This window comes from Panthera uncia, assembly GCF_023721935.1.
Source record: "Panthera uncia isolate 11264 chromosome A1 unlocalized genomic scaffold, Puncia_PCG_1.0 HiC_scaffold_17, whole genome shotgun sequence".
In the NCBI taxonomy this organism is placed as follows: Eukaryota; Metazoa; Chordata; class Mammalia; order Carnivora; family Felidae; genus Panthera; species Panthera uncia.
Window position 1 is genome coordinate 40,277,163 of NW_026057577.1, and position 13,497 is coordinate 40,290,659.

A 13,497-nucleotide genomic window follows, 5' to 3' on the forward strand; every position below is an offset into this window, starting at 1 on the left:
TATGAGGACACCAGTCATACTGGGTTAAGGACCTACCATCTTAACTATTAACATCTGCAACAACCTGATTTCTTGATAAGGTTGCCTTCTGCGGTACTTGCATTCTGCGGTTGCATTCTGAGGATATCTTTTTGGGGGGACACAGTTCAAGCCATAACAGGTAAAATCTGTAATAAACATCCTGGGGAAGGCAGTTCCAGCATGACCTTGCAAGGGGACTCTGGAGTATGAGTTATATTACAAAGTTCTTCCAACCAAGAAAAATACACAAAAACAGTAAGAAGGAATTGAGAAGATCAGAGAGCATGAACATTATCTGCTACAAGAGGCTGGGGAGGGTTCCAGATGCTCTAGGAATGCCTTTTGGCCTGACTTCGATGGTAATTGAGGATGCGTACAGGCTATGAGCAGGGGTGAGGGGGTAGGAGGTGGGAGTGACAGGAGCTCTAGGGGTTACGAGGGCTTAATGCTCAGGCCCCTGTCCTCACTCCAGCTTCACATTTTCTTCATGCCTCATCTGCCCTTCCTGACCCTTTCAGGGTGACAAATTACCTGGCCTTGCTTATGGGACTAGCAGCTGGAGTGTCTCATAAAGGCCCAGTTTGGGAAAAGGATTCATGAACTTTGGCCTTCAAGAACAGAGGTTCCTAAATATGAACACAGCCTCATGGGGCTTGTTGCCTAGAAATAGCAGGATTCAATACCCCAGATTCCACATCAAATTCCTACATTTGGCCTTGGCTTCTAGCTTCAGAAGGCTCTTTTATTTATTTATTTTTTTGAGGGACACTGCCTCCTTTTCTGCCTTTATCCAAGATTGTCTTTGGTGTTCATTTAAGCATATTTTCTGTTCCAGTTTTGAAGCTTCAGGTGTGTTGTGGGTGATAAGAAGTGGAGGAGAGGGGAGAGCCACATCCTGTGATCTTCTGAGCCCCACCCCTTCTCTGCCATACTGTACCTCTAGTAGTTCTCCTCTCTTTGCTTATTTAGAAAATTTTCAATAAGATAGCCCTCTGATTCTAATGAAATCCTAGCTATTGTACTTGAAGTCACATGTTCAACTTTTCTATTAAAGGAATCCTTGTTGCCCTTATCCAGACATGAGTTTTTTGTTGGGCTTGCAGAAAATGTTGTCATTGGCATATCGGTCCATACCTAGGTGCTTTGAATGAGTGTGTCTGCATCTTTCTGGTACAGATACAATTCTTACTGCCCTATGGAGAGGAATCCATAGGCAGGTTGTGTGGGGCTAGCCTAGACAGTTGAAATTTGAAGCCACCTCCCTGGTATGATATTAGGGTCCCCAGCTCCCAGCCATAGAATTCCTGGTGCCTGAAATTCTGTCTTTAGAGATTCATTCTTTGTCTCAGGCTTGCTTTCCTTTTATTTGCAGAGGCACCTGTGGAAGGTGAGTCTTTTGAGTCAGCAACTCTCTAGTGAGATCCTTTCTTGGAAACAGGTAAATTTTGTCAGAGATAAGGAAAAATTAAGAAGGTACTTACATCAAAGTTGGGGTTAAAGAAAAGAGATACAATAAAAAGGGTGGAAACAGCACCATTAAGGGAGGCTGCAGTGGAGATCCTGAACTTTGATCTTCTTTACAATTTGGGCAGTGAATGCATGCCAGTGTGGTTGGTGCATTTGGAGAATGAGTTGGGTAGCTTTCTTTCTTCTTTTTCTCCTCTCTTAGCATTTCAGTGCATTGAGGCCATGCAGGCCTGCCTCACTCAGGACCAGCTGGTGGTGGAGTGGCGAAGCTCTGCTCCAGCGGTAGACACATGGATGGTTGAGTGGTTTCCAGATTTGGACTCAGAGCCCTCCACTTTTTCCTGGGAATCTGTGTCTCAGGCTACAAACTGGACAATTAAGCAAGGTAGCAATTATGAACCGTATAAGTTCCCTCTTTGTGGGATTCAGTTTCATTTCCATCAGTTTTAAAATCTTTAACTTTGACGTCAAAGCTGTAGGTGTGGTTAATAGCATTTGACAAAGCTAGTGCAAGCTTAGTGAAGTGACATTCTTGCCATTTCCCAGTGAGGCTGTGTTGGGAAGTCATGGGTATCACACCAGGTATCTGGCCTGTTTCCAGGTGGAAAACACCATGTTAACACCACCATCAGAGAGCCCTTCCTGATGTCTTGATCATGGGGATAACATTAGAGTTTATATCCCATCCCAACAAACACTGATCACAGATAAGTGAGGCTTTACCCTCCTAATCCTGTCAGTCCAGCCATTTATTAATACTTAATAGCACTCATATAAGGATTTATAGTCATGCAGGGATGCAGGAAGACAGAGGAGCTGGAATTCATGGTATCTGAGTTCACCAGGTGATGTGCTGTTAACAGAAGGATTCAGTTTTTTTCTGCATTGCTACCAAATCAGGTATCAAAATCCATGATGGAGGAGGGACGGATTTCTTTTCCCTTCCTGGATGTCTCTGTCATTTTATCACACTGGTGCAGACTTGGTTCTTAGAATTAATTTTAAAAGTTCTATTTTAGAACTAGCATAGACATTAGAGACCATCCAACCTAACCTCCTTATTTTCCAGATGTGGAAACTGTAGAGAAATAGAGCATCTTTAGTAAGTTGTAGTGGTAAGTTGGTTTAGTGGTTCTTCTCCTTTGCCATGCCCTGAAGTAAGTCTTGTTTTCCGTCTCTCTTTCTTATTTACAGATGAATTAAAACCTTTCTGGTGCTATAACATCTCTGTGTATCCAGTGTTGCAAGATCGAGTGGGCAAGCCATTTTCCATCCAGGCTTATGTCAGAGAAGGCAGTATGTATGAAAAGGCCCTGTGGGGCAAGGAAACACTGAGTGGGGGGGTGCTATCCAACATCCAGACAAGGCTGTGGATGTCTGTAGCTCATTCACAGTTGCCTTAGTGTTTAGCTGTGCTGCACCTTCTTTCAGCTTCTGGTAAGCTATATATGCTTGACACAATGTGGTCAAGTTGTAGATCCACTGAATTTCAAAGCTGGACTAGAAGTTAGAGATCATCAAGTCCAGGCCCCTAATTTAATAAATGGAAAATCAAGGCCCAGAGAGTTGAAATAGTTTGTGCAAATTCACAAAGAAACTTTGTGCAAATAGCCCTGTAGGCAGAATAACATTTAGCTAAGACCGGGTTAGGGACTTTGCAGAGTTAATCATAAGTTGGAGATGCTAAAAAATTACTTTTAATTGTGTAATTGTAATCAAGGGTTTTACTGGTGAACTTCTCAGACTTTATCTTTTGGAAGTTAACCTCCTCCACGTTAGAAAACACATCCTGTCACTCAGAGGTAGCCCATGGGGGCATATCCTTCACCTATATTTGATGATAGCTATTACAGATATGAGTAGAAACTGAATGCAAAATGAGAGTGAGAGCCATAAGAAAGTACTTTTTTTTGCAGGCCTCTGACCCTGCTTTTCTTCTGTTCGAGATGGATAATTCCAGAAAACAGTGTTCCCAAACAAGATGATTCATCATTTACCTACTTTGCTCCTATTTCCCACCTCCAGCACTGATTTCGCTTTCAGTACTAGCCAGAGCCTTTGTGGGGAAAGGATCTACTCCACTGTGATTCAGTGTTCATTGTTTTTATCCCTGTCTTGTAAAGTTCCATCAGCAGGTCCTGTGACCCAGGCGGACAACATTGGTGTGAAGACAGTCACAATCACATGGAAAGAGATTCCCAAGAGTCAAAGAAATGGTTTCATCACCAACTACACCATATTTTACCAAGCTGAAGATGGAAAAGAATTCTGTAAGTGTGCTTATAGCCAAGTTGGAAACTCCCTAAAACCCAAACGTGCTATGGATAGACCTGCCTTAGGGGTTGGTGCCCTATAATCTTGCATGAGTCACTTAGCTTCTTTGAGAATCTCTGATAATGAGGCCAAGAGTACCTATCTCTTGAGTTTTGTGGAGTCAAATGAGAGTGAAGTGACAGTCTTGTAGGAACCACAGGAGTTGATATAATATGTCCTCGTTAGGCTGTGAACAAGTGGGCCTCCTGGGAGCTTCACCATCATTAGTCTGGAATGGACTTGTGTGCTTGGATTAAAGAGTAGAGTAGTGACACTTAGCTCGGTGCAGGACCCTTTATCCTGACTCCTACTGCCCACTGCCAAGTCATACTTTTTTCCTTGAATCCAGACTATCTCCTGATATCCTAGGGATGGGCATGGATTCCTAAAATTAGGCAAATTTTTTTATTATGGCAAAATACATATAACATAAAACTCACCACTTAAAACATTTGAAAATGCACAGTTTAGTGGCATTGAGTTTGCTGATAATGATGTGTGACCATCATCTCTACCTGTTTCCATGCCGAAAAGAAACCTGGTAGCCATTAATCAGTGTCTTGGCATTGTCTTCTTTCCACAGTCTCTGGAAACCACAAAATTGTTTTCTGTCTTTTTGATTTACCTATTCTGGCTATTTCATGCAAATGGGATCATAGACTATGAGGCTTCTTTTACCTGGCTTCTTTTACTTAGCATATTGTTTTCAAAGTTTTGAAAGTTTTCAAAGATGGATAAAAAGATTTATCCATCCTGTAGCTTGTATTAGTATCTCATTCCTTTTTATAGCTAAAGAATATTCTATTATGTGGATATCCCACATTTTATTTATCCATTCATTAGTTGATGGGCATTTGGGTTGTTTCCACCTTTTGGCCACTATAATTAATGCTACTATGAATATCTGTGTGAAAATACCTGTTTGAGTTCTCTGCTTTTAATTCTTTGGGGCATATACCTAGGAGTGGAATTTCTGGGTTATATGGTAATTTGGGCTTAACATTTTGAGAAACCACTGAACTGTTTTCCATAGAGGCTGCCCCATTTTATGTGCCCACCAGCAAAGTCTGATAATTCCAATTTTTCCACATTCTTACCAACACTTATTTTATGTTAAAAAAGATTATTATGGCTATCCTTGTGGGCATGAAATGGTTTCTCAGTGTGATATTGATTTGCATTTCCCTAATACCTAATGATGCTGAGCATCTTTGCATGTGCTAATTGGTCATTTAAGGATCTTCTTTGAGAAAGTCTTTTCAATTTTTTTTTACCATTTTTATTATTTATTTATTTATTTGTTTGTTTGTTTGTTTATTTATTTATTTTTTAACCTTTATTTTTGAGACAGGGAGAGACAAAGCATGAACAGGGGAGGGTCAGAGAGAGGGAGACACAGAATCTGAAACAGGCTTCAGGCTCTGAGCTGTCAGCACAGAGCCCGACATGAGGCTCGAACCCACAGACTGCGAGATCACAACCTGAGCTGAAGTCGGACACTTAACCGACTGAGCCACCCAGGCGCTCCAGACCATTTTTAAATTTTTTTTTTTAACGTTTATTTATTTTTGAGACAGAGAGAGACAGAGCATGAGCGGGGGAGGGTCAGAGAGAGGGAGACACAGAATCCGAAACAGGCTCCAGGCTGTCAGCACAGAGCCCGACGCGGGGCTCGAACTCACGGACCGCGAGATTGTGACCTGAGCCGAAGTCGGACGCTTAGCTGACTGAGCCACCCAGACACCCCCCCAGACCATTTTTAAATTGGGTTATTTGCCTTTCAGTTGTTGAGTCCTAAGAGTTTTTAAATATATATTCTCAATAGAAGTTCCTTATAAAATCTGTGATTTGCATATATTCCCATTCTGTGGGTTGTCTTTTCACTCTCTTGATAATGTCTTTTGATGCACAAAAGCTTTTATTTTGGTGAAGTCCAGATTAATCTATTTTCTTTTGTTGTTTATGTGTTTGGTATCATACCTAAGAAACCAAGGGCAAATTCAAGGCCACCATTTACCCTGTGTTTGTCTTCTAAGAGTTTTATAATATTAGCTCTTATGTTTAGGTCCTTGATCTGTCTTTATAGGCAAATTTTAAGCACAACATGGATAGAGGGATTGGGGTATGAGATGGGCTGGTTTAGAGGTACAGGTTCCAGTGCTCTTATTTCACTCCTTGGCCTTGGATCTGGCATTTTTTTTTACTTGGCCTTGGCTCTGGCATTTGACTTCCATCTTTTTCCTTTAGCCAAGACAGTTAACTCCAACATCCTGCAGTACGATCTGGAGTCCCTAACACGAAAGACCTCTTATAGTCTTCAAGTCATGGCCAGCACTAGTGCTGGGGGGATCAACGGCACCACGATAAACTTCAAGACATTGTCAATTAGTGAGTATTTCCTTCAAGCCTTGGATAAGTCCTCTTGGCATTTCTCTTAGGCCAGTTAGTGATGATGTTTTCCAAAGGCAGGGGGAAGCCAAATGAAAGGGTGGTACATAGAAGAACCATCTACCCTGTGGCTCACTGGCCTTCCTGGAAGGTGTATGTGTGAGGAGCGAATAGGGAGAGCAGGCACATTGAGAGCTGAATTGAAAAAGAGTGGTCATTTTGCTCCTTCCTAATGGATAGCCCCCTATTATCTTGAGGTGAAGAGATCAAGTTAATGCCAACTTTACTCTCAGTCCAAACAAGCTCCTGCTTCAAGGCTGTCCCCAAGTTCATAGTCACCAGTTTCTCTGTGTCACAGGTTACTGCACAATGGGGCCTTAGAGGGAAAACCTTGGTTGAACAAGCACCACTGGCCCACAGGAAGTAACTTAACCTCTATCCTTTGTGAAGATTTTTGAGTAAAAACATACATGACATGTTCTGCTTATTAGTTTTTAGATTAGAAAAATAGCAAGAAAAATGTAATAAATAACAAAATATAAAATGCTGTATAGTGTTGTATGATGGTTATGGGAAATATTCAAGAGGAAAAGAAGATGAAATGAGAAGAGAGATCAAGAAGAAAGAAGGGGAATGGGCGAAACAGAAATATGTTAATTTTCTCAAGTCTTTGAGGGAAAGAGATTTGATTTGATATATTCGAATTGTTTTAAGAATTATTTACATTAAAAGTGAAAGGACATTGCCAATTTTTACAGTAAAAGTGAAAAATAGTCTGGTTTAAGTACTCTTGAAAACCTCTTGCTCATTACGTTGTTAAAAGAATAAAAATATATTTATGCCTCTGGAAAATAAGAATATGGGATTGTGTTTTTTACACAACACGTTCTATTTTTATGGACTAACACTGCCTTTTTGGAGGTTTTTGATATTGTTCTTTAGCGTCTTTTAAAAATCCTGTTTTATTTTCACAACACTGGGCACAAATTGCTTTATCTGCTAGAATTTTCTCCATGGGTCAAATTTAAGGCAAGAGCCTGCCTTGGAGCGTCGATGTTTCTTACACTTGTCTACACATTACAAATCTCCTTCCTTCTGTCTCTGTTCCTCTACAGTCTACTCTCCACACACCAGCCAGAGTTTAAAACCCTAGACTCCTGCTTGAAACCCACCAGTGGCTTCTGTTGTATTTTAAGTAAAATTCAAACTCCTACCCATAGCTTTCAGGATCCTTCACAATCTGTTGTTTACTGACCTCATCTCCTACAACTTTCTGCTTCTGTCTGTGTTAACTTCTTTCTGCTTTGCGGCTTTTGCATCTACTGTTCCTTTTGCCAGAAATGCTTTTTCCATATTGTTGCATGGCCACTTTCTTCTCATTATTAACATTAGCTCAAATTTCACCTCTCAGAGAAGTCTTCCTTTGCCACCCTATGTAAAGTTACTAACTTTTCTTCAACCTTACCTTGGATACAGTCTAATATCCTATTATATCTGAAATAATCTTTTTTTATTGTCTGAATCCTCCTACCAGAACGTAGGCTCCATGAGAGTAGAGATCTTGTATTTCTTGCTTATTGCTGTTTATTTTATTACCCAGAACAGTGTTTGGCAAATGGTAAGTGCTCATAAATATGTACTGAATTAAAAAGGTTGGAGACTGAACCTTGTGAACATAATATCTGTCACTATTATTCAGGCAGAAGAGAACTGGATGAGGAGCCATAAATACCAGGGTTATTTTTAATGAATAAATTCAAATTCAATTGAATTGAAAGAAAACTCATAAGTAATGTGTTGCTTAAGCTACTAGAATAAAAAGTTAATCTTTGGTATTTGTTAAGAAAGTGAGGACTTTAACTGACATTTGTTCTCCTATTCCCAAAGGTATCCTTGAGATTTTCCTTATAACTTCTCTGGTTGGAGGTGGCCTTCTTATTCTCATCATCTTGTCAGTGGCATATGGTCTCAAAAAGTCCAAGTGAGTTTATAGGCGACAGCATGGGCGTTATAGGCAACAGAAAGGGGTGGAAGACATCATGGGTGGAAGAGGGTTCTCTGTCATTAAGGGGGTGTTGTTTCATTTATTAATTTGGCATATATTTATGGAGTTTATTATATGTTACACCCTATAGCTCATCAGAATTCTGACCAAACAAGAGGACTCTCACCCCCACAGCCCCATACACCAGGCTTAGGCCAAGGGATTGCCAGCTGCCCCACAGGCTTTATCTTCTGTATTTGGCATCTGAGACTAAAATTAGGGAGAAGGTCCTTTCTCTCAGCATTTGGCAGCAGCAAGAGGGCTGAAGGCCACTAGCTTCTCTCCCAGGCAGACCAGGGAGCGTACCCATAGAATTAGATTACTAGCCAGTAGTGTGCCCAGCACAGACTTGTTCCTTGCTCTTGGTGCAGTGTTGGAGGGCTGGCTACAGGGGCATTTGTCCTGCCTGTCCTGGCCACTATGGGAAAGGAAACTCATCCTCAAGGTCATAGGCTTTCTCTCCACAGACAGCCTCATACTGTCATGCTGGTCAAGAGCTCCCTCCCTCATAGACCTCTCTCTCCAGAATTGTGCAATTTGGGGCCTTCTCTGCCAAGCAGCTATGCTTAGTTATGGTTAAGTGAATGTCAACCTCATTTTCCAACCATAGGTAGAAACCAGGTCAGCAGCCAAATTCTTGTACGTGTTGCATGTGTAACAAGCTCCCAGGTAATGCTGCTGCTGCTGCTGCTGCTGCTGCTGGATGGTACCCCACTTTGAGAATCACTGCACTAAAGTATGGGTATCTTATAAGGCTTTGAGTGTTACCTTTCCTGGAGAATATATCTCAAAGACATGGTTCTGTGATGGTGTGATTTTCAGCATCAAGACCCGGGGTGGAGATGAGGGGGAGGGGAGGGTAAGAAAGGTGTTTTTCCATCACATCCCATTGATGACTTGAAGTTTCACTCCCCAGGTTACTTTGTTTCCCAGTTTCTGTCAGGAGGTCAGAAGCTTGACCTTATTTATTAGGGAGCCACACAACTCCCTATAGCAAAGCTCCATCCTTTTGGCATAGCCATGCAGTGTGAGTAATATACTTCTTTAACTCACTTCCTGTTTTAAAATATTATTAGCAGATTGAAGCACCTCTGTTGGCCCGATGTCCCCAACCCTGCTGAAAGCAGCATAGCCACATGGTGTGGAGATGATTTCAAGGTAAACAGTCCTGTCTTTGTCAAGGAATCATTGAGGAGGCTGGTTGTAAAAGACAACGAAGAGTGATGGAGGTTAGGAGTCCTGGGCTGAGATTATACAGGGTTTACATGAACTATGAGATCATGACCTGAGCTGAGGTGGGATACTTAAGTGACTGAGCCACCCAGGTGCCCCAAATTTCATAAGTTTTTAAATCGAAAACTCTTTTGAAAGTTTTAAGGTATAATTTCTTAGTTAAGTAAAAACAAGCCCTGTCAAATATCACCTTTAAATTTGTATTAAAGACTGTTTCTAGTATTGCTTGATGCTGGAATTTTTAGTATTAGCATTTGTTTCAACTCAGAAATCTTTTTTAAACATGGACATTTTTATTTACTTATTTAAATTTTTGTTATTTGTGTTATTTCTGTTCTCTCCTGTATCAGCTGTGTATTACCTTATTTGCTACTTATTAAAAGTTATGAAGAGAGTAAACAGATTTATAGGCAGTATTGTCAGATGTCTAAAGTGTTCATTTATTTAAAAAAGTTATTTATTTTGAGAGAGAGAGATAGAGGAAGGGGCAGAGGGAGGGAGAGGAGGAATCCCAAGCAGGCTCCAGTAAGGGGCTCGATCCCACAATGCTGGGATCATTGCCTGAGTTGAGATCAAGAGTTGGACGCTTAACCAACTAAGCCATCCGGGTGCCTCGAAAATGCCTTTTGAGTAACATAGGGCTGGCCTCCATGGCAGGCATATATTACTCACTGAATGCCAGGCATTGAGCTAGACTCTTTGTATACAAAGATGTTAAAGACACTGCCTCTGCCTAGGAGGCCACCTTTGATTTTTCTGATGATGTTGGGCAAGTCATTTGTCTTCATGATTGTAGTTTTTGCATCTGTAAGAGTTCTAATTTTGGTTCCCATCTGAACTGTAGTTTTGTGAACTTAAGATTGTGTGGCAAATAGTCTCGAGCTCTCTATAAGAAAAAAATGGAATACCTTGTGCCATTCTCAGGAAATGGGCCAGTGTTGCCATGCTCTTATGGAAGGGCATATGGAGGTGATTGGCCATCACTTCTGGTCTCTGGAAGGAATGTGGGGGGCTGGTCAAGAGGTGAGACATTGGTTGTCCCAAGCCTGTTGACTACCTCATGTGTAGCTCCAAAATGATCATTGGGGGTATCCTTTTCTCTTTTTCAGGATAAGATAAATTTGAAGGAATCTGATGACCCTGTGAATATGGAAGAAGACAGAGTTCTAAAACCATATTCTTTCCCCAGAGACCTTATTGACAAGTTGGTGGTGAACTTTGAGAATTTTCTGGAAGACGTTTCCACAGAGGAACTTGGAAAGGGTCAGGAAAACATTTTGAGAGAGGAAAAAAATGAATATGTGACTTCTCCATATCGGCCTTACTGTCCTCTCATTTCAACTGAGATTCCACAGAGAAAATCCCAACAACTGTGTTCTAGAATACCAGAGGGGATCTGCTTAGAAACCACAGAGCAGCTTCTTTCTTCTGTTCCGAATTTAGGGCCAGACCGTATCTGTGAAGAAGGAGAACCTAATCCATACTTGAAAAATTCAGTGACAACCAGAGAATTTCTCACGTCTGAAAAACTTCCAGAGCAAACCAAAAAGGAAGTCTAATTGTTACTGTGACTTGAATCTCTCTGGGTCGTAGTGTGGGTAACTCTTATAGATAGAATGTATTAGGCTTAGCCAGAAGAGCTTCCTTGGCTGTCTCCCCATCCTTGCTTTGTGTTAGAGAAATTGTCACACATCCCTGAGTGGCTTGTTGAACTTGGTTGGCACAGATGTGTAACTTGCCTGAGAAGAAGGGATAGTGGTATGTCTGAGCATTTTGCAGAGGAAAAGTGTTTATTTTGTTCAGGTAACAAGCTCTCACTGAGATCTCTGACATAATGATTTTAAGGGACAGTGGAGCCCCTAAGGTGGATATATCTTGCCTTCCCTAGGAATTAGGTCATTGCCACAACTTTTGCTCGAGCTGCTCCTCAGAGATCCCACAGACTTTCCCCATTGCCAGAGGACAGTAGTCTGGTAGGAGGTGGAAATCTCTCCCTTTACCTTGGTTTCCCTTGGGTTCTGGGTTCTACCTCCAAGGAAGCCCTGAGATCTCACTTTTGAGATTTTGTTTCTCCCTCAATATAGGGGCAGGGGAGGTGGAGTGGCCTTCCTGATGGTGTGCTCCTCATTAACCTCATAAAATCTCAAGTGTCTGCAGCAACACCTCCACCCAGGACTCTTACCCCTAGTTCACAGCACATTGGCCTCTAGTAAATCGATCTCAGCAGGGCACTAGGGAGTGGACTCCAGGCTGGGCCAGCAGGTCTGCCCCAATCTTCAGGTCATTGCCCAGCTCTGAAAAGCTCCCAGGGGCCTTTGCTGGCCCTTTATCTTGCACTCAAACCTGGGAGTAGAAAGGCACCAAATACTGCACTGCTTTTGTACAGGATCTCTGGCCCCTCATGCTAGCTCACAGCCTAGAAATGCTTACAAAGCTTCCTTCAAAGGCCTCTTTCCTGAAGGACCTGAGCAGGGTGTGGAAACATGCTACTGTAACTTTGCTGCCCAGACCCAGGACTCCTCTTCCTTCACCTTGGCCATGCACAGAGCTTATGACACGTCAGGGGAGCCTTTAGCCCAAATGCTAATGGCAGGATTCAGTTGCTGAGAATTGGGGACTGATGGCTGGCCCTGGGCTGGCACCTTAACCGCAGTGATGGCAGATGATTTCCTAATATGTGGCTTTGACTCATCTGGCTATTAGGGGAGGTCTCTGAGAACCTGGTGAGATCTGGGAAGGCCAGGCAATGAGTGAGCAGCCAAGGTGCCTTGAACGTAGCATTTGCCAGCCAGAAAGGCTGGTGTCTGTTTTTATAGGAGAATTTGAGAAGTCAGTACTTGAGTAGCAGGCATGAACTTCACAAGCCAACAATTCAGATGTGCAAAAATATACTTTACTTTCCTATAACTAAACTTAATTTCTGACACAAGCTTATGACATTTTAAGCCCAATTTGGTGATTTGTGAGTGGCTTTGGGTTTATAGCTCAGTCACAGTCAGGATTTTGACTGGCCTTCCCTCCCTTCCCCACCACCCCCATCCAGTCTGGGACTGATTCTGAATGCCACAGGATATTCAGTGGAGCAGCAGGTTCTGTCTCCCATTTGGTGTCTGCCTAATGCTGGTCCAGGGATGTGCCTATGACCCCACCTGTTGGGTCATCTACCACTTTTCTCGGCCAATTGCTGTGTCCTTACCTTGGGCACAAGCAGGTGGTGCAGCTCTTCCGGAACTTTCTCCTCATGAAATTTCCAGTGTTTGCAGCACCTTTACACGCCCCCCCCAAATTCTTCACGCCTCGTGTACAGAATAGTGTCTGCTGACAAGGCGAGGAATGCAGGAGGTCTGGGGCAGCAGGCTGGGGAATCTGCACCTTTGTACTGGGAGTAGATAGGGACCAAATGCAAGGGATACACTGGATCCATCTGTAGTAGTCTCTCTCTGCCCTATCTCCCCCACCCCATCTCGTTGTGACTCAGGCATTTCTATGAGCCCCTTGTCCCCCAGGGTTCCAGATGGAGTCCTTTCTACCTGTTTCTTTGCATTTGTGAACCTTAGGGACATGCTAGCCTCATACCCCACAACTGTTCTCTTTTCTGTGGCCATCTGCCCACCTCCCACTGAGGGATCTTCTCAAATTCTGTATGAGGGGAAGGGGGAAGGGAATGAGTCCCCTGCCTCCTGCCCCCATCTTGTTTGTTTCACACTTGGATGAGGCTTTTGAACATAAAACCCAAGAATTACATGTCTGGGGAGAGAGGAGGAGTCCCAGCTGGCTCCTGTGAGTGGGTTTCAGAGATGAAGACCTTCCCCTCTGCTTCTCCTCCCTTAATCATTCATTAAAGCCTGAAATGTCTTCTGGTGGACAGTTGGAAAATGCCACACTCCTGGCCCCTCCTCTGCTTCATCCCTTCCTCCCTCCCATCTTCTGCTTTCCTGCCTTTCCCAGAAGCTTCTCTTTTTAACGCTTCATTTTTCTTCCTTCTTTTCTTTTCTTTTCTTTTCTTTTCTTTTCTTTTCTTTTCTTTTCTT

At 42.6% G+C, this 13,497-nt stretch overlaps 1 protein-coding gene across 1 annotated transcript in view; it reads left to right on the plus strand.

Annotated features, from left to right (window-relative positions):
- The window catches only part of IL31RA (interleukin 31 receptor A), a 53,920-nt gene extending 42,415 nt beyond the window's left edge, over nucleotides 1-11,505 (plus strand). The window contains exons 8-14 of the mRNA XM_049649481.1: nucleotides 1,691-1,873; nucleotides 2,683-2,784; nucleotides 3,612-3,758; nucleotides 6,049-6,189; nucleotides 8,077-8,170; nucleotides 9,310-9,391; nucleotides 10,576-11,505. Coding sequence (XP_049505438.1) covers nucleotides 1,691-1,873; nucleotides 2,683-2,784; nucleotides 3,612-3,758; nucleotides 6,049-6,189; nucleotides 8,077-8,170; nucleotides 9,310-9,391; nucleotides 10,576-11,025 — 1,199 coding nt within the window. The 3' untranslated portion in view covers nucleotides 11,026-11,505. The remainder of the gene's footprint in view (nucleotides 1-1,690; nucleotides 1,874-2,682; nucleotides 2,785-3,611; nucleotides 3,759-6,048; nucleotides 6,190-8,076; nucleotides 8,171-9,309; nucleotides 9,392-10,575) is intronic.
- The last annotated feature ends 1,992 nt before the right edge of the window (nucleotides 11,506-13,497 follow it).